The sequence below is a fragment of the Chaetodon auriga genome, chromosome 24 (assembly GCF_051107435.1).
Source record: "Chaetodon auriga isolate fChaAug3 chromosome 24, fChaAug3.hap1, whole genome shotgun sequence".
In the NCBI taxonomy this organism is placed as follows: Eukaryota; Metazoa; Chordata; class Actinopteri; order Chaetodontiformes; family Chaetodontidae; genus Chaetodon; species Chaetodon auriga.
In genome coordinates, this window is record NC_135097.1 from 480,295 (window position 1) to 500,000 (window position 19,706).

General features: G+C 49.3%; 2 protein-coding genes across 2 annotated transcripts in view; one reads left to right on the top strand and one right to left on the bottom strand.

The window, feature by feature from the left end:
• Window positions 1-2,813: 2,813 nt before the first annotated feature.
• Window positions 2,814-9,551, bottom strand: LOC143317281 (motile sperm domain-containing protein 1-like). The gene is made up of 6 exons (XM_076725358.1): window positions 9,508-9,551; window positions 8,417-8,749; window positions 7,789-7,864; window positions 7,340-7,659; window positions 6,902-7,057; window positions 2,814-6,538 (listed from the first exon to the last, which is right to left on the bottom strand). The coding sequence occupies exons 2-6, from the start codon at window positions 8,655-8,657 to the stop codon at window positions 6,510-6,512; spliced, it is 822 nt and encodes a 273-aa protein (XP_076581473.1). The 5' UTR covers window positions 8,658-8,749; window positions 9,508-9,551; the 3' UTR covers window positions 2,814-6,509.
• Window positions 9,552-11,773: 2,222 nt separating this feature from the next.
• Window positions 11,774-19,706, top strand: part of slc25a11 (solute carrier family 25 member 11) — an 8,412-nt gene continuing 479 nt past the window's right edge. The window contains exons 1-9 of the mRNA XM_076725457.1: window positions 11,774-12,056; window positions 16,112-16,264; window positions 17,080-17,197; window positions 17,324-17,412; window positions 18,058-18,148; window positions 18,928-19,018; window positions 19,161-19,260; window positions 19,406-19,457; window positions 19,617-19,706. The exon at window positions 19,617-19,706 is cut by the window's right edge and continues 479 nt beyond it. Of these exons, the coding sequence (XP_076581572.1) occupies window positions 11,992-12,056; window positions 16,112-16,264; window positions 17,080-17,197; window positions 17,324-17,412; window positions 18,058-18,148; window positions 18,928-19,018; window positions 19,161-19,260; window positions 19,406-19,457; window positions 19,617-19,706 (849 nt within the window). The 5' untranslated portion in view covers window positions 11,774-11,991. The remainder of the gene's footprint in view (window positions 12,057-16,111; window positions 16,265-17,079; window positions 17,198-17,323; window positions 17,413-18,057; window positions 18,149-18,927; window positions 19,019-19,160; window positions 19,261-19,405; window positions 19,458-19,616) is intronic.

Consider the following 19,706-nt stretch of genomic DNA (forward strand, 5'->3'; position numbering starts at 1 on the left):
CTGCCTGTCTCTCTCTCTCTCTCTGACTCTCTCTCTCTGTCTGTCTGTCTCTCTGCCTGCCTGTCTCTCTCTCTCTGCCTGTCTCTCTCTCTCTGTCTACCTGCCTGTCTCTCTCTCTGTCCGTCTGTCTGTCTCTCTTTCTGTCTCTCTGTCTGTCTCTCTCTCTGACTCTCTCTCTCTCTCTGCCTGTCTGTCTGTCTCTCTGTCTCGAGGCTCTGGCCGTCCTGTGTCCTCTGCCTGTCTGTCTGTCTCTCTGTCTGTCTGTCTCTCTGCCTGCCTGTCTCTCTCTCTCTGCCTGTCTGTCTCTCTGTCTCGAGGCTCTGGCCGTCCTGTGTCCTCTGGCTGTCCTGCAGTATATTAATGAGTATATTGACTGTAGAGTATCAATCTATATTTTATGAATGTAGCTCCTGTAGTCTTCACATAGAGAAGAGGATTTAGTCTCGGTGGTGCTCAACCTGAGGGGTCGGGACCTTTCAGAGGTCATCGCCTCATGACAAACCACGACTCGTACCTTTTTTATTGATTTCAGCGTTGGACTGATGATCATTGCTTTCTTTTTGAAATGAATGATGAACATTAAAACAACATTTTATCAAATTCAGCTAAAAACTATGAGACAGAATAAGAAATAAAATGTCAAAGATGATATTTGTCTATATTAGTAATAAATAAACATGAAGAAACAGAACAAACATGAGAAAACATGAATCTTTTTGTTGTAATGTTTTCATGGCAGCTGGTTCTTCTTTCTCTGTCATTTCCACACATGAAGGACCCTCATCTGTCACCTTCAGCCCACCCAGAGGAACCAGCTGACGGTTACCGTGACGACGGGCCCAGCAGGACGCTGCCCGGTCACATGGTCTCACTGGTTTCACTGGTTTCACTGGTTTCACTCTGACCCTTTCTGTTCCTCCTCATGTAAACCACTGGTAGAGAATGCTAATAAAGTTATTCAATCAACACCTGGAACTCAGTGTCTGTCTGTGTCCAGCAGGAGGCGCAAACACTGCTGTACTTTTACTGCGTATAAGTACACAGAGCTGACAGTACTGCTGTACTTTTACTGCTGATAAGTACATGGAGCTGACAGTACTGCTGTACTTTTACTGCATATAAGTATATGGAGCTGACAATACTGCTGTACTTTTACTGCTGTGGTGTGTACTAGAATACATGCATATGCTTTAAAGATGTAAAAGTACCTTATATTTGTCGTATTGTTGCAGCGCCTCTATTCACCCTCTGTCTGAAACGCTGTTAGCTCCTGTCTCTTTAAGGCCCAGTCTGCTCTGATTGGTCAGCTCCGACGCTGTGATGTTCCCTAACATCTGGACTCCAGCTGCAGGCGGAGCTCCCTGAGCTTTCAGCCGTCTGAACCGAGCTCACCAGGCTGCTTCTGTCCGATGCTACGAGCTGGAGCTCGACACTCGGGTTCGCAGCAGCGTCTCCGTCCTTCATGTCTGGTGGTCTGAGCGTGGCCTCTGTGAAGAACACTGACTCCAGGTCAGGTCTGCTCCACTCCGACGCCGTGATGGAGGCGTCTCTGAGAGCCAGACACTGAGCAGTGGCATCGTGTCCACGCTTCAGAGATCCCATCCAAAGTCTCATCTATAGCACATGAGCTACGGGCTATGAGCTACGGTTCTCCTCGTATCAGCAGACCGTTAGCATGGTGCTACATGTTCCTCGGGGACCAGGATGCTGTCTGAGGTCCGCTCAGCAGAGGAGCTTTGCTAGCATCCAGGGGGCAGACGTGCAGGTGACGTGGATCGATTTCCTGCCTCTGAGTCTTTTCCTGAACACAGGAAGGTGCGATAACGTTAAACAACGAATGGTTTGACTCTTCATGTTGCTGCGAGTGAAGCTGCTGCTGTTCACCACAACACCTTCATCACCATCATCATCAGAGCCGACAGGAACAAATACACGTGTCTGCGCCGTCCAAACCAGCTCTGATCGACCTCCGGTGTACTTTGAGCTTGGAGGTGTGAACACGCCTCACTTCCTGCGTGACCGTTCTGACACATCCTGCTGCAGGTTTAGTCACTTCAGTCTTTGAGGGCATCGTTGATCTGCTTCTTCTTCAGGTGACGTGTTCCAGCTCACCTGTGTTTGCTGGCGTCCCACCAGTCAACTGCTGGACAGAAAACCTCAGGAGCACTTCACTCACCTACAAAGAGGAAGGAGGAGGAAGCGGCTCTGAGTTCGGCGAGTGTGGTCTGCTGTTGGCAGACAGGACGATGGAGGAAGCGTCTCTCCGCTGGCTGCTCTGTGAGTAAACTTCATTCATCAGCTCAGAAAGTGGAATCAGCTCGGTTTGTCTGCGATGTCTCAGCGTCTGAAGGAAAGCGTCGGTGGACTGGAGGCGCTTTCACTGCTAACACTGAAGTTTTATCACTTCACTTCAAATTCTCCACGATTCTCCCGTCGGCTGTTTTCTGTTATTCCAACTCTTCTGAGAAACTCTAGAGAGGCACGTGTGTTATCAGTGCTGCAGCTCGTTTCACGCCTCATTCACTTCATCTTACTTCAGAGTACTTTGTGTGGCTGAAGTGAAGTTTTTTAACGTGTGAAATCTCACACCTGGGTGTCGTTTCCCCTCCTCAGGCCTGACCACAGCGCTCTGCTGCAGACCCACTCAAGGTGAGTGTCCCTGAAGCCGCCGTTCACAGAGACACTCGTCCTCACGTCTTCATCACATACACAGAACGTTTAAGCCTGTTTCAAATAGAGACCTGAGTTAGAACACATTTACATTTACTACATGTACTACTACGTGTTTACTGTGAGTGTGTCTCCAACATCGCTTTGGAAATGACTTTTTATTTATTTATTTTTTCATCTGTGACAGTGGAAATATCACAGTCTATAACAGATCAGAGTACTGCATTCAAAATATTACTGAGGTAAAATTACCAAAGTATGATCCGCAAAATGTACTTTAAGTACCAGAAGTAAAAGTACTTCAAGTGTACAAAATAAGAAAACAGTAGAAAGAAACATAGGTACACAGTGTACACGAACTGAGAGTGTGGACGGCAGGAAATGTCTGTTTCCACCAACGAGAAAATCGTCCTCTGACTTCTTAAAACTGGAGAAACGAAACACGTTCGGTCCAGAAGAAGAAGAAGTGAGCCTCGTTTCAAAAATAAAAACCCAGTTTTAGGCTGAGCGTCTCCATCAGCTGCTGAGGGTGGAGCGCAAACAGCATGTCTAGACATAAAAGGCTTCGCAGAACAATAATGAGCCGCATCATCTGCACAGAGGCTGAATGACAGCCTTTAAAGGTGAAGCTCATCACAGCGCATGTGTTGAAAAAATCTGCTGCAGCTCGTCTGACCGTGAGTCCCAGCAGCTCCCAGTTTTTCAGCTTCAAGTTTGTCTCTCTGAGCTGCGAGGAGGACAGTGGATGGACAGTGAGGAGGAACACCACCAGAGAGACCAGGGCTCAGTGTGAGGACTGGGGACGACCTGCTGGTTCTTCCTGTATCATCAGCTATATGGCCAGGTGGGACAGTGGAGTTTACTGGTGTGAGTCCAGAGAGGGAGCGACCAGTAACACCATCAACATCACTGTCACTGGTAAGATCGCACCATCAATCAGTCTTTCAACTGACCATTTACTAAGCCCCGCCCCCAGGATATGCTAACAGACTGGGGCTCAAGCTAACAGGTCCCAGCTCACGATATGCTAACAGACTGAGGCTCAAGCTAACAGGTCCCAGCTCACGATATGCTAACAGACTGAGGCTAAAGCTAACAGGTCCCAGCTCACGATATGCTAACAGACTGGGGCTAAAGCTAACAGGTCACAGCTCACGATATGCTAACAGACGGGGGCTAAAGCTAACAGGTCACAGCTCACGATATGCTAACAGACTGGGGCTAAAGCTAACAGGTCACAGCTCACGATATGCTAACAGACTGGGGCTAAAGCTAACAGGTCACAGCTCACGATATGCTAACAGACTGGGGCTAAAGCTAACAGGTCACAGCTCACGATATGCTAACAGACTGGGGCTAAAGCTAACAGGTCACAGCTCACGATATGCTAACAGACTGGGGCTAAAGCTAACAGGTCACAGCTCACGATATGCTAACAGACTGGGGCTAAAGCTAACAGGTCCCAGCTCACGATATGCTAACAGACTGGGGCTAAAGCTAACAGGTCACAGCTCACGATATGCTAACAGACGGGGGCTAAAGCTAACAGGTCACAGCTCACGATATGCTAACAGACTGGGGCTAAAGCTAACAGGTCTCAGGTGGACAGTCGACATCTACACCAGCTGAAATAAGAACCAGAGTTGTTCTGAAGCTCGTCAGCATTGATGTGATGAGAAAAGCATTAACTTAAGATAAGACTGAACTTTATACTTAGCTTACAGACTTGTTATACTTGATTGTAGTTTCAAACCATATGTTGTAAATTCAAAAAACATCACCAGAGCAAAGTAATTTAGGACAAGAAACCGATGTGTTTGTGAAACGTAACTCTGTGTCCAGTTGTTGAGTGGAAACGTCTTCGCACACAGCGCAGATCAGTTGTTAGCATTAGCCGAATAGCAGCCAGGAGCGACTCCAGCACAGTGGAAGTTCCAGTTGTTAGCGTCTCTAACGCCGCCTTTATCTCACAAAGTATCATCGTTAACTCTCGGCCCATCAGAGCGTTTCTCCTCTGTATGCTGGACTGTTGTCTCTGTGTCCAGGTGGACCAGTGGTCCTGCAGAGTCCTGTCCTCCCTGTGACCGAGGGAGATGACGTGACCCTGCGCTGTGAGACCAGGACCCCTCCCTCCAACCTCACAGCTGATTTCTATAAAGATGGCTCCCTCATCAGGACTGAGCCGACAGGTCACATGACCATCCAGCATGTGTCCAGGGCGGATGAAGGACTCTACATGTGCCGCATCAGCAGTCTTGGAGAGTCTCCACCCAGCTGGATCGCCGTCACAGGTGAGGAAGCTGCTCTGACATCATCACTTTATCTACCTGTGTGTCACTTTCGAGGTGCTTTGGATACATTCAGATGCGATGATGCAGACTTCCTTCAGAATGGATGTCATTCACTTTGTACACACAGTAACCTCAACACCTGCCACAGCAAAATGTGTTTCACCTGACCAGGTGTGCTTCCCTCTCCAGATACACCTACAAACACAGCCCCACCCCCAGCCTCAGCCCCCCTCCAGCTGGTGTTCAGACTCGTCTGCCACCTCGTGGTCTTCTGTCTGTACTGCATCTCCACTGTCCTCATGGTGTCCTTATATCGACACCGGCCCACAGGTAAGACTGATGCACAGGTGGTCCGCTGCCTCACCTGAACGTGGGTGGAGCTATGAAAGGGAAGTCAGAGCGTCTTTTTCTTCACTCGTGTGACATTTCAGAGTGAAACGTAGTATGTGGCACAAGAATGATTGACATCAAATCTCTAACATTTGATTGGATTGTTCAAAGTGGGCGTGGCTTAGCATATACACATTCAAGCGAAGAAGAGTCAGTTTGAACAGATAGGTGACGTGAAAACGTCGAGTCAGCGCTTCATAACATGAGCGGAATGACGCTGTGTCCAACAGGTGAACCAGGAAGTGGCCCGCCCGTTTCCATGGCAACATTCCCACTCCACAAAGCCTTGGAAGGATTGGCCGATGAGCATGACGTCATTGATGAGGTCACCACCGAGCATCACTTCTGAGCCGAGGACGAGCCTTCTTACATCATTAAGATTTACAGGTTATACAGCCGACAGGTGAACAGATCCAGGTGAGTCCAGCTGTGAGGAACAGCATCAGAGAGAGACGCTGCAGGACGTCCAACAGAGACACAACAGAGACACAGCAGAGACACAACGAAGACACAGCAGAGACACAGCAGAGACACAACGAAGACACAGCAGAGACACAACGAAGACACAACGAAGACACAGCGGAGACACAACGGAGACACAACGAAGACACAGCAGAGACACAACGAAGACACAACGAAGAGACAACGAAGACACAGCAGAGACACAACGAAGACACAACGAAGACACAGCAGAGACACAACGAAGACACAACGAAGACACAGAAGAGACACAAGCGTTCCTTTCATGACAGATGGACGTTCTTCAGGTGAGGTCATCCGACCTCGTCATCGATTCCTCGTCAGGACTGTGGAGAGCTAAAGATGCTAAATGACTGAAATCAGACAGATGGACGGCTGCAGCGTCCCGTGTCCCTTTAACAGACTCGCTGTCCAGGCTTGGATTCAGCCAATCACTGTCCAGCCCTTTAAATAAAGTTTGATGAGCAGCTGCAGTCACTGTCTGTTAACACTGACCTGCTAACGAGCCTGCTCGTTAACTCCAGCCAGCCTCAGTCTGTGTGTGTGTGTGTGTGTGTGTGTGTGTGTGTGTGAGAGATTGACAACATGGAGGTCAAAGGTCAATGCAGCCCCTGGTTGCCATGGTGCTGGAAAACACCTGTCGCTCGAGCCAAGGTGGCAATGGCATGATGTCACCAGTTACCGTAGAAACACCATGGTGAGAAGACCTGAGAGACAGACAGTGAGACAGACAGACAGACAGTCAGACAGACAGACAGACAGACAGTCAGACAGACAGACAGACAGACAGACAGACAGACAGTGTTGTTTCCTGCTCTATGTCCTTCCTCCTCCACAGCCTTATTTCCTTCCTTGCTCCCTTCTTTCTCTACATTTTGCTTCCTTTGTCAGCTCCTTCCTCCTTTAGCTTGTCTTCCTCTCCTTCCAGCCCTCCTTTCCTTGTCTACATCCTCTCTCCTTCTTTCCTTATCCACCTTACTGTTTCCTTCTCTACAGCAGAGAGGGTGTGTCACAGGTGTGTGTGTGTGTGTGTGTGTGTGTGTGTGTGTGTGTGTGTGTGTGTGTGTTACCCAGTATGTAAGCGCTGACCAGCTTCTGATTGGTGGAGACGTGCAGGCAGTGTGGAACCACAGAGTCACTGTCGGTGTGCAGGGGGAGCATCAACACTGCGACACACAGCACCGCCACCACCACACACAACACCCACTGAGACACACTGCGCACAGCTATACACACACACACACACACACACACACACACACACACACACACACACACACACACACACACACAGAGTTTTAAAGTCAAGTTCAACAACTAAATCAACTACAAGTCCCAGAGCGCACTGCTGTTTCTCCTTGTTTCCTTCCTGAGCTCTTCATTTCCTTCTCTATCTCCTTGTTTCCTTCCATCCTCCTTTCCGTCTCTACTTCACTGTTTCCTTTGCTACCTCCTCACTGCCTCCATTATTTCCTTCTCTTGCGCCTCCCTGAGCTCTGATGTCTCACCTGTGCAGGTAGGCCGCTGCAGGTGTGTTTGTGTAGGCACCAGCAAATTAGACAGAGGATTGTGAGCAGACGGCGCCCTCTGCTGGCCTCCCATCCTCCTCTCCTTCGCTCTTCCTTCTCCTCGTTTCCTCCTGCTCTCCTCCTCTTCTTCCTCGGCCCCCGCTCCTCCCCTTCCTCTTGCTCCTCCCCTCACCTCCTCTCCTCCTGTAAGCTCAGCCCAGATCTCCCGTCCTCCCACCTGGCCTCCTCCTCTCACCTCCAGGCGGAACTTGTCCCTGCGTCCCCAGTTTTGAGGGGAGACGTCCAGGTGACGCACCACGCTGACAGGAAGAGGAAGTGATGTCACGGTAGGGTACTGCGACCACGAGGCACGACAGCGTGTCATATGACGCAATGTACATAAGTACTAGCAGTCACAGCAGTAATGAAGTACTTTTCTGTGTACTTACAGATCAATACAGGATTTAGCTCGGACACTCCCCTCCGCCTCCACCACTCTGTAGAGAGAGGGAGCTGTACACAACACTGGAGAGAGAGACAGGCAGGTAAAGAGACAGACAGGCAGACAGACAGACAGTCACACAGACAGGCAGACAGACAGTGAGACAGACAGGCAGACAGTGAGACAGACAGACAGACAGACAGACAGGCAGGCAGGCAGGCAGGCGGACAGACAGACAGGCAGAGAGACAGACAGTCAGACAGAGAGGCAGACAGGCAGGCAGTCAGTCAGGCAGGCAGACAGACAGTGAGACAGACAGTCAGACAGACAGGTAGACAGACAGACAGACCGACAGACACACACACACACACACACACACACACACACACACACACACACACACTGTCATACAGGCAGACAGACAGGCAGACAGACAGACCGACAGACACACACACACACACACACACTGTCATACAGGCAGACAGACAGACAGACAGACAGACAGACAGGCAGACAGACAGACAGACAGACAGACAGACACACACACACACACACACACACACACACACACACACACACACACACACACTGTCATACAGGCAGACAGACAGGCAGGCAGACAGACAGGTACTGACTCCTGAAGCTCAGTGTGAAGCTGTTGGGGTTGTACACGGTTAAAACTCTCCTGTGGGAGTTTCTCTGCTCGGAGTAAAACAGCAGCTCAGTGGGAAACAGGAAGACAGGCAGCGGAGACACGCCGCCCGTCTCCACCCTGCCCGCCTGTCTCACTGCCGTCCGTCCCCCGTCTCCTGTCCTCCCCCCGTGCTCCACCGTCCCGCCCCGTCCCCCCGCGTCGTGGCCGTCCTTCCTTCTCATTGGTCCGACCTGTGTGGTGCCCCACACGCGGCCATGATTTGAGCGCTGTCATTGGACGCCTTGGCGTTATGATGTCATGGCACCGTCTTCTGCTGCAGAGAGAACAAAACAGAAGAAGAAGAACTGCCATGTGAGGAGACAACTCACAGTACGAGTACACACAGAGAATACAAGCAGTCTGTGAGGTCAGGGGTCTTCCACCAGCGCTCATTATCAAAATCAACCTTTATTGACAAGAAGGGATGGGACAGAACACATGACATCATATGAACGCTGTCCAAAGTGAAAAATACTCTAAGTCCTTTGATTTGTCCCTGATTTGACCTCAGCAGGCCTCTGGAGTCTGCAGTCATTGCTCTACTGTCAGTACTACTGCAGTATTCAGTAGCAGGACATTTTAAACTGCTTTCTGATCAGATCAGCCAATGAATTGATCAGAAGGTCTCTGAATGCTAAACAGGAAGAAGAAGAAGAAGAAGAAGAAGAAGAAGAAGAAGAAGAAGAAGACTGGGGGTGTTCTGTCGGTCCTTCCTCTCCAGGTTGTTCCATCTTCAGGACGTCTTGTTTGGCTTCAGCTCTTCTGTTCTCGCGCTGCTTGTATTCATTTTGTTTGCGTCCTGCTTTATTTCTCGCGATGTTTGTTTGCGGTATGGTGTTTTCCATGCGACTGACTGCTGGGAGGTTTCCCGGCGCTCCGCTGCTCCCTTAAATTACCGTTCAGATAACGTTACCGTGGCGGAGCAGACAGCAGCAGCAGCTGCTGTAAACGTTGAAACACTGAGAAGCGTCACTAAATGGTGTCAGACTGGCTTTATTCAGGGGGAATCGACAGCTTTGAGTCTGTACTCACCGCCGGCTGCTTCCACTTCCTCAACAAGCTGTGTGCTTCACAAGCCCCGCCCTCTGTGTAGATATCAACCAATGAGTGTCAAGAGAACGAAATACACGACATTCTATTGGGTGTTAGTCATGTCAGTCACGTCTTGTGTTTACACGAGAGTGATTGGCTACCGTGGAGTAGAGAGAGTTACGTCATATCCGTTCTGTCCAGTGAGGCGTTTTGTAAATTTTGTAATTACACAAAAGGGTTCAGGAAAGACATAGCAAAATGTATTTCTGATAAGTTGTATATGAATTTTAATCTGCATTTTGAACATGTTATTTTTGGCTTCTATTCTAATATTACAGAAGACCTGGATAAGGTTTTTGTTATTAACCTGGTACTACTTTATGCAAAGTTTTACATCCACAGAGCTAAATTTGCTGGAGATAAACCCATTTTTTCTGTTTTCTACAAGTGTTTTGTATTATATTTGCAGTCCCTCACCCCACTAGAAAATAAGAAAGCCATAAAAACAAAGAACATATGCGCAAAGTTTAATATTGGCAGGTAATTAGCAGTTATTATGTTGGTATTATCTTCACAAGTACTTTTTATTCATTTATTTATTTATTTTTGTTCTTTCTCTTGTTACTTTTGTTTTTTTTTCTTTTCTCCTTGTTTGTTTGTCAGTGTCTATTTACCCTGGCTCTATGTTCTCTCATGAAATGTATTGTCATTATTTTTTTCTGAACTAAATTTAAAAAAAAAAAAAAAAAAAAAAAAAAAGTTTTGTGTCACAGTAATGGCGGATCGAGTAAGCGGCATCGGCGTAGAAGAAGAGAGCGTCTATGGTGGACCTGCGCGGTCTTTTAAAGGCTTTTTAATCGCATCAGTAGATTTAGGAAACATGAGGTGAGGATGCTGGATGAAGTCAGCTCCACACCACCAACAGCCTGTCCACTGAAGTCCTCCAGACCGTCATCCACGGTGGTGAAATGAGGGAAAAAACCCTCTAAACGTGATTTTAGCTGGGCGGGGGGAGAGAAGTGAATCACTCTAAGATAGGTGGGAATCATGCTAAATACCACAGGCATTACGCCACTGTATTATATCGTATCATATTTCATTATTCCTTGTTTATGTTGTTTATATTGCTTGTTTGATATTTAATGTCCTTTTTACTGATTCCTTCTATGTTTGCTATCCACTTTGCTGCTGTAATACCTGAAATTTCTCCACTGTGGGACTAATAAAGGTATATCTTATCTTATTACATAAGTAATCACATTAAGCATGTACTCTGTCACTGCATCAGTGTTTGTTTGACCTGCTGTCAGAGCGCTGCTGCTGCACGCTGCAGGTCAGGAGGCCAGAGGTGGAGGGATTGAAGACATGTTTCAGATCAATCAGCAATAAGGCATCACGCTGAACGCCTCACACTGAATGTGTTTGGAATCAAACTGAATATGAAATGTGTTTAACCTGGTCACTGCAGAGTGATGTCCCACACACAACAGCTGAGTTTGGTCTGCCCACATGCATTTCCCATAGTGGTTGAATGTAAAGTGTATAAATCTGTACACTCATTACACACCTGAAACACAGCCAGGAACATGAGACACCTTTGTACCAAGTCATCTGAGCAAATCAATTTTAAGACAAGATGTCTCTACTTTTAGTATTTCTCTTTTTAATCATTTTATTTTGCTTAATCTTCTTGATTTTAAAGGATTTTTACTTTAGGATAATATATTGTTTTTTACTTTTTAATTGTTTTCCTTATAACTATGCACTCATTTCTATTTTCTACCAATTCAGTTTTACATTTTGATTTGATTATATAGTATACAGTATTGTTTTCATTTTTCTACTTTTGATTTTTATCAATTAATTGTGTTGATAATACAAATTAAATTATCATGACAAAGTTTAGCATTATTTGCAAAAATTTTATTTCTATACATTTAAACAAACAGTCAGATATACTCTACATTATAATTTAAATTATTATACTAATAATTTATTTGATTATTTATTTATTTTGATTATTTAAGCTGTGGGGCAGCTGCTGTTGCATTAGAGTGTTGTTGGAAATATAAGAGTCCTGAAAACATTGTTTGGTTAAATTCACCTGTTAATGCCAGACTGCAGGGTCGTCTGACGAGACCAGTAAATTTACAATTAATCAGTTGTAAATATTTATGTGTTTTATATTAATACAAATGCTTCGATTAGATCTCTTTAAATTGTATTAATTAATGCGAGAAAAGTAACTTTTACGCATGGCTTTCAGATTAACGAGCTATTGTTGAGACATTAAAGGCCTCGCCTCCTGATTGGTCCGCTCGGCTTTGCGTCTCCGGACGTGCCCGTTCCAGAGAGTCACCTTGTTGCTGCTGCAGCTGCTGTACCGGTCAGAGAGCAGGCGTACCGTCCGGCTCAGAGGCACACAAGCAGGCAGGCAGCGGGAATCTGACCGGGGACTCAGCAGTCTGACAGACCGGGCTCAACATGGCAGATGCGAAGCCGAAGACGTCTCCGAAGGCCATCAAGTTCCTGTTTGGAGGCTTGGCCGGGTAGGTGCTCCTGCTAGCTCCAGTGCTAATGTGCTAATGTCAGCGGTCAGGGGCTAGCAGAAGAGCTAACAAACTGCAGGGTTGTTCTGGTTGAATTCACCTGTTAGTGACAGACTGCAGGGTTGTTCTGGTTGAATTCACCTGTCGGTGACAGACTGCAGGGTTGTTCTGGTTGAATTCACCTGTTGGTAATTGTGGTTATTGTGGTTACACTCACTGTGACAGTAACGAGAGGCTGTAACGGTTCGCAGGCTGCTCTGTCAGTTACCCGTTAGCTGTCAGTGATTGGTAGCCTGCACGGGGTCGGTGTTATGGTAAAGTGCGTTCCATTGATTTTTGTTTCCCCCGACACTAACCTGATCGCAGCCGGTTGTCTGGGGCTGTGACCCATAAACCAGCGTTCAGTTAGCTCTAATTAAGGTGGAAACAGGCTTGTTATGAAGAATATGCGCCGGTCACTGTCCGTCCAGCTAGCTGTGTTCGCTCTGATGGCGGCTGTTGATTTTCTACCTCCTCTCCTTTAGAAACAGTTTTAAACATGAACAGTCCAGGTTCTCCAGGAGAAGACACAGTGGACATCCCGTCCTGCCATCCTGTCTCAGATTTACTTTGGTGTTATCGGTGTTAACAACTAGCGGTAAGCTAATGCTAGCTGTCAGAGACAGCTACCGTTAGCCGGCCTAATGTTTGTCACTCAGAGGCGGAAACACGACTTGAAAGCACTTTGTTCGAGATTAAACGTGTGAATCTTCATCTTCATCTTCTTCATCTCATGTTAGCAGCTCTGCTAACTCTCACTATCTGTCAGTGACAAGGACAACAGAATAGATGCTAATGTCTCCATTCGTCAGCTGATTGTTTCTTTGAGCTCTCATTCGCTCTCAGAGCCTCCAGGTTATCGGATTCAGGTGTGACCCTGTCCCCTAATGAAGGACACGAGGACATCACTTCAGTTTCTGGACAAATCAAAGTGCTCTGTGATTAACAGACTCATCAGTTTTGCTTCAGTAATTCAGTATTATGGTGTGGTTTGAGGGAATTATGGCACGTTTCTTAGTGAGCTTCAATGTGAGTCCTGAGTTTTTACAGAAGGCTTCGTTTACAGCCGGCGAGGGCGAACGGCCCACGTGGATAGAACCACCACGTCACGAGCTCAGGAAATGCTGCTGTAACTGCACAGCTTCGATCGGCGGCGTTACAAACGACACGTCACGGCTCGTCCAGGTAGGACACGTCCAGGTAGGACACGTCCAGGTAGGACATGTCCCGGTAGGACAGGCGGTGGCTTCCCTCAGAGGTGGACTGCTGACTGCGGGGTGACGCTGTTTCCAGAGGCATTTTATTCTTGTTCAGGCTGAGACTCTGAGTGTAACCTGGTCTGGAGCAGCTTAGGTCTGCAGCATTAGTTACCATGGCGATGTAGCCAGGTGAACAGAGAGCTACCTTTGTCGGCCTTCAGGCTCCACATACCTCGCTAACCCGCTAATCCCACTTTGGAGCCGTCAGACTTGTGGTACAAGCCGGGTGCAGCGGGCGTGGGCGGCCTGAGCGAAGCCTCAGGAGGTCTTCTGGTCTGTCTCAGGCCTGGTTTGACTCCAGGCGGGACAGGGACACGGACAGGGACAGCATGTCTCCAAGCAGACACCCACTTAAATTAACTGATTTTGGCCTAAATAGCCTTAAATTATTACTATTTGATATTTTCACATTCTCACGAAACAAATGTCATTTTTATGATCCAGTGTCCAGAAAAAATGGAGGACAGATCATAAATGAGTGACATCATAGATCTGACGTTCAGTGATTTCTCTGTAAAACTATGTGTTCGTGGTTCCTGTGGTGTCACGTTCCTGGACGAGGACGTCATCTTCTTGTCAAAATGGTGGGAGCGAGTACGGCGTCCTGAAGGCTGTCGTTCGTTAGAGCTCCGCATCACATGACTGCTCACCTTTTTCAAATTCCCACTTGTTTCTGTATTTTTTTAGGAAGTTAGAAGAGAACCTTTGAACGACAGAGCGACGCTGTGTTTTACAAGAGACATTAAAGGCATCAGGACACGGAACACAAGTCGTGATCAGACGACGCGTTTAAAACAGGCTGGAAAAGACAGTGCTGAGTCGTCTCCGAGACGAACGCACGCTCTGACGTCTGGACGTCGCTTCACAAAGGTTTCCTCTCTGCTCCAGCCGTGGACTGATGCATTGTGGGTAAGAGGCGCAGTGGCTGACTGTGCCTCTCCTTTCTTCCAGTGTGCAGACTGTAAAAAGTGAGTGCGTGTTGTGTGGGTCACGGCAGCTGCTGCACGCGTGTCCTTTAAATGTCACGACCCTCCAAACCTCTCAGGAGCGTGCGCGCCCCTCGAAGAGCATGCACGTGGGTGCCTTAGGAGCGTGCACGTGGGTGCCTGAGGAGCGTGCACGTGGGTGTCTGAGGAGCGTGCACGTGGATGCCTGAGGAGCGTGCACGTGGGTGTCTGAGGAGCGTGACAGCAGCTGTCGTTGTCACACTGACTTCAGTCCACACGCGTGACCCGCTCGGGTCTGTGTGCACATTCAAGGTGCAGGTCCTTGAAAAGGCTGGAGACGCCTGGAGGCTGAAATGTGTCCATGAGTTCACGTTCGTGACGGACGTTTAGAAACACGCTCAGCCTGTTCATTAACCTCCAATCACACGTCAGGACGAGGTGTTGATCTGAAACCAGAACAGCTGATCTCACAGTCGCTGAACGATACTCTGCACTGGAGCTTCCTGATTGGTCGATCAGACACACAAACAGCTGCTGCTGTGATGACACGTTCAGCATCAGTCAGTTGTTCTCCTGAGCTCAGTGATGGACACGAAACAGACTCAATGACGGTGGAGGCCGCGGCGCCTCGGGGTCAGTGTGTCTCTGCTGGGATCCATCCATATCGACTGAGTGTGAGTCTTTCAGTGGACAGGGACGGGGACAGTCGACCACCTGCTGGACCACCTCCAGAAGGTGAGAAGGGGAGAAGCGGTGGACTGATGATCTGGATTTGGACGACTCAGCGTCTGGATCCAGCTCCACAGATCCGGTTTTCAGGACTGACCATACCAACATTTTCCCTCCTCTCCTCTCTGACGTTCTGTCGAGCTCCAGCCTGTTTTGGAGGCGTTTGTGCAGCATTGATTGACAGCGTGAGGTCAGCGTTCACCTGGTCACAGGTGGTGTTCCTCCGTCTGAACCCTGGCAGGCTGATGAAGAGTGCTGCTCCTCTGATAAGACTCTTATCACCACAGAGCCTGGACCAGCAGAGTCTGACCTGCAGAGTCTGAACCAGCAGAGCCTGAACCAGCAGAGCAGAGCCTGAACCAGCAGAGTCTGACCTGCAGAGCCTGAACCAGCAGAGCCTGAACCAGCAGAGCAGAGCCTGAACCAGCAGAGTCTGACCTGCAGAGTCTGAACCAGCAGAGCAGAGCCTGAACCAGCAGAGCCTGAACCAGCAGAGTCTGAACCAGCAGAGTCTGAACCAGCAGAGCAGAGTCTGAGGACGAAGGAGCGCAGAGACTCCTCACAGACCAACTGCAGCAAACCCAGTCTGCGCCTCCTCAGTGCTCCTTAAAGTGCTGCATCAGCTCCATCCGGTGAACCGTGGGCCTGAGGGGGTCCACGCTGGGTCTCAGACCAGCACAAGGTCTCCTGTCAGGGACTCTGTGGACATTAAGATAAGATAAGATAAGACTTTATTGATCCCACAGTGAGGACGTTCAGTCGTCACAGCCGGCGAGGCTGACAGAAGAACAGCTGTGTAAATGTACACGATGTACTTTAGAAAAGTACTACAAACCCTACAAATCCTACTGCCAGTTAAAGAATTCTGATGAGAAAACCTACTAAGGTCATACTGTGTACTTTGACAAGTACTAGGTCTGTGTATATGTACAACGTTTATCTGAAGGACTGTCGGCCTCTCATTTACCTGTCTGTCGTTTACCTGTCTGTCGTTTACCTGTCTGTCTCTCTGTGCGGCCTGCGATGATGGAGGACTAACTCTTTCTCTGTCTGTCTCTCGGTTACCTGTCTGTCTCTCCAGGATGGGTGCGACGGTCTTCGTGCAGCCGTTGGACCTGGTGAAGAACCGGATGCAGCTCAGCGGTCAGGGCACGAAGGCTCGAGAGTACAAAACCAGCTTCCACGCTCTGTTCTCCATCCTGAAGAAGGAGGGCGTGGGAGGCATCTACACCGGGTATCTGCCGCTCCACCCGACGCTCCACCTTCACTCTCCACCTCATTAACACCAGCAGACATGTCCTCACTCGCCAGATGTCCGTGAAGAATTATGTCCTCAGACCTGAAACCGGAGGTGTCGCAACGTCCTCAAGGCACAGACACACAAAGCAGCACACACAGTGACTTAACACGTGTGGACATGTCTGACAGGACAGAGACAGAGACAGACAGAGACACAAACACAGTATAATGTCTTATTGGCTGTAATAGGTACACCAACAGTGAAGTAAGAGTACAGGAACTGCAGTACACCAGGAGACAAAGTACCAGACTGAAAGTAAAGCAATGAAGGGACACTTTGTCTGTCTGTGTCTCTGACAGACTCGTAGTGATTCGTCCACTCTCGTTCCTGAATCCAGACTCCTGCTCTTCGTCCTCTTCGTTTGTCTTTGGCAGCTGATTGGACAGTGGTCAAACAATCTGTGCCAATCAGATCCGTCCTCTAACGTGATCTGTCCTTTGACACGGTCACAGCCACCGATTGACCTTTTGTCTCCCAGCAGCTTTCACAGAGGATCATTGTGTATTCAGGTTACGGGGCGCGCTCCCACTCTGTCACCTCACCCGCCTCCACCTGACACTCCATCCACCTCTTTGTCTCAGTCTGTCTGTCCCACTTCATCGCTTCGCCTGCTGTTCTTACCTGACAGCTACCTGTGTACAGGTGTACTCACACGCTGATTGGCTTCACTGACTCAGCAGGTCGTTCAGGTCACATGATGGAGGGTTCTGTCTAACGAACGCAAACGTTTGAAGCTGCGTGTGTCTCAGTTTGTCGGCAGGTTTGCTGCGTCAGGCGACGTACACGACGACCCGTCTGGGAATCTACACCATCCTGTTCGAGAGGACGACCGGAGCGGACGGACGGCCGCCGGGCTTCTTCCTCAAGGTACTCGCCACGGCGTCTCTCCGATGAGCAGCTGCAGCCAATGAGGTGTCTCCGTACACGTATGCATCAGCGCTCACAGTCAGAGCGCCGCCGCCGCTGCAGTAACTCACTGTGCTCCCCCTACAGGCTCTGATCGGTATGACAGCCGGAGCCACCGGAGCGTTTGTCGGGACGCCAGCAGAGGTCGCACTGATCAGGATGACGGCCGACGGACGGTGAGACAGACAGGCAGAGAGAGAGAGAGAGAGAGACGGGCAGAGAGAGAGACAGGCAGGCAGAGAGAGAGAGAAAGAGAGAGAGAGACAGAGAGAGAGAGAGACAGACAGGCAGAGAGAAGGAGAGAGAGACAGGCAGAGAGAGACAGACAGACAGGCAGGCAGAGAGAGAGAGAGACAGGCAGGGAGAGAGAGAGAGAGACGGGCAGAGAGAGAGAGACAGACAGAGAGAGAGAGACGGGCAGAGAGAGAGAGAGACAGGCAGAGAGAGAGAGAGAGAGACGGGCACAGAGAGAGAGACAGGCAGGCAGAGAGAAAGAGAGAGAGAGACAGACAGGCAGACAGACAGGCAAGCAGGCAGACAGACAGAGAGAGAGACAGACAGCTCTGTCCTCGTCGTCAGGACAGTGCTGTCTGCCTGCCTGTCTCTCTCTCTGCCTGCCTGTCTGTCTGTGATGAGCGGTGCAGCCTGCAGGAGGCGCTCACTGTATTCTGGGATGATTGATGGTTCTGTCATGAGTGCAGTAAAGATGGACGATGTGATGCGGTGCGTCATGTGACCTCGTTCGCCATGGTCACATGACGGCGAACGGACCACATCGTGCTCGTTGGCAGGAAGTGACGGCTGGTTTCCTGTGTGTGCAGGCTGCCCGCCGACCAGAGGAGAGGCTACACCAACGTCTTCAACGCTCTGGCTCGAATCAGCAGAGAGGAGGGCGTCACCACGCTGTGGAGGGTGAGCCGCCGCCACCGCCGCCGCCATCTCACCTTAACCTTCGGATGTTACATACGCAGATCCTTCAGCTCCTCACACAAATCTGTCCAAGACACGGACGACTGACTCAAAGTTAAATACTATCAACACGTCAGTCACTGAGGACGTCTGTCCTCACTGTCTGCTGCACTAAACCTGTCTCTCTCTCTCTGTCTGTCTGTCTGTCTGTCTGCCTGCTTGCCTGTCTGTCTGCCTGTCTGTGTCTCTGTCTGTCTGTCTGTCTGTCTGTCTGTCTCTCTCTCTCTCTGTCTGTCTGTCTCTCTCTCTGCCTGTCTGTCTGTCTGTCTCTGTCTGTCTGTCTGCCTGTCTGTCTGTCTGTCTGTCTGTCTGTCTGTCTCTCTCTCTCTCTCTGTCTGTCTGTCTGTCTGTCTCTCTCTCTCTGTCTGTCTGTCTGTCTGTCTGTCTCTCTCTCTCTCTGTCTGTCTGTCTGTCTCTCTCTCTCTCTCTCTGTCTGTCTGTCTCTCTCTCTGTCTGTCTGCCTGTCTGTCTGTCTGTCTGTCTGTCTGTCTGTCTCTCTCTCTCTCTGCCTGTCTGTCTCTGTCTCTCTCTCTCTGTCTGTCTCTCTCTCTCTCTCTCTCTCTGCCTGCCTGTCTCTCTCTCTCTCTCTCTCTCTGTCTCTCTGTCTGTCTGTCTGTCTCTCTCTCTCTGTCTGTCTGTCTCTCTGCCTGTCTGTCTCTCTCTCTCTGTCTGCCTGTCTGTCTGCCTGTCTGTCTGTCTGTCTGTCTGTCTGTCTGTTGTAGGGGTGTGTTCCCACTATGGCTCGAGCAGTGGTGGTGAATGCAGCTCAGCTGGCGTCTTACTCTCAGTCTAAACAGGCTCTGATGGACTCAGGTACACCTGACACACCTGACACACCTGACACACAGTAAACATGTTTATGAGTCCAAGTGAACACTTTCCTAACACATGCTGTGTGTGTGTGTGTGTGTGTGTGTGTGTGTGTGTGTGTGTGTGTGTGTGTGTTGGTTTTCAGGGTATTTTGGGGACGATATTCTCTGTCACTTCTGTGCCAGTATGATCAGTGGTCTGGTTACCACGGCAGCATCGATGCCCGTCGACATTGTAAAGACCAGGTGAGAGCCCCCAGGTGGAGGAGGAGGAGGAGGAGGAGGAGGAGGAGGAGGAGGAGGAGGAGGAGGAGGAGGAGGAGGGGGTGGGAGTGGAGGGGGTGGAGGAGGATCTCACCTGTGGTTTCCTGTCTGTCTGTCTGTCTGTCAGGATTCAGAACATGAGGATGATCGATGGGAAGCCTGAGTATAAGAACGGTTTGGTGAGTCACAGCACGTCCACACACACACACACACACACACACACACACACACAGGGTTTGTCTGCAGGAAATAAATATAATTAAGTTTATGTAAAGTCTCCAAAGTGATGGACAACTGATGTGTGTCTGTCTCTGACTGCCCCCCCCCCCCCCCATCAGGAGGTGTTGGTGCGTGTCGTTGGCTCTGAAGGTTTCTTCTCTCTGTGGAAAGGCTTCACTCCGTACTACGCTCGTCTGGGTCCTCACACT

Bases quoted from the DNA above. Each gene is read 5' to 3' on its own strand.
- LOC143317281 (XM_076725358.1), bottom strand. From the start codon at position 8,657: ATGAGAAGGAAGGACGGCCACGACGCGGGGGGACGGGGCGGGACGGTG. The intron at 7,058-7,339 runs GTGAGACATCAG...GTGTGTGTATAG, and splicing joins GCAGCGGCCTACCTGCACAG to CTGTGCGCAGTGTGTCTCAG. The intron at 6,539-6,901 runs GTAACACACACA...TCTGTCTCTCAG, and splicing joins GGTCAGCGCTTACATACTGG to GTCTTCTCACCATGGTGTTT.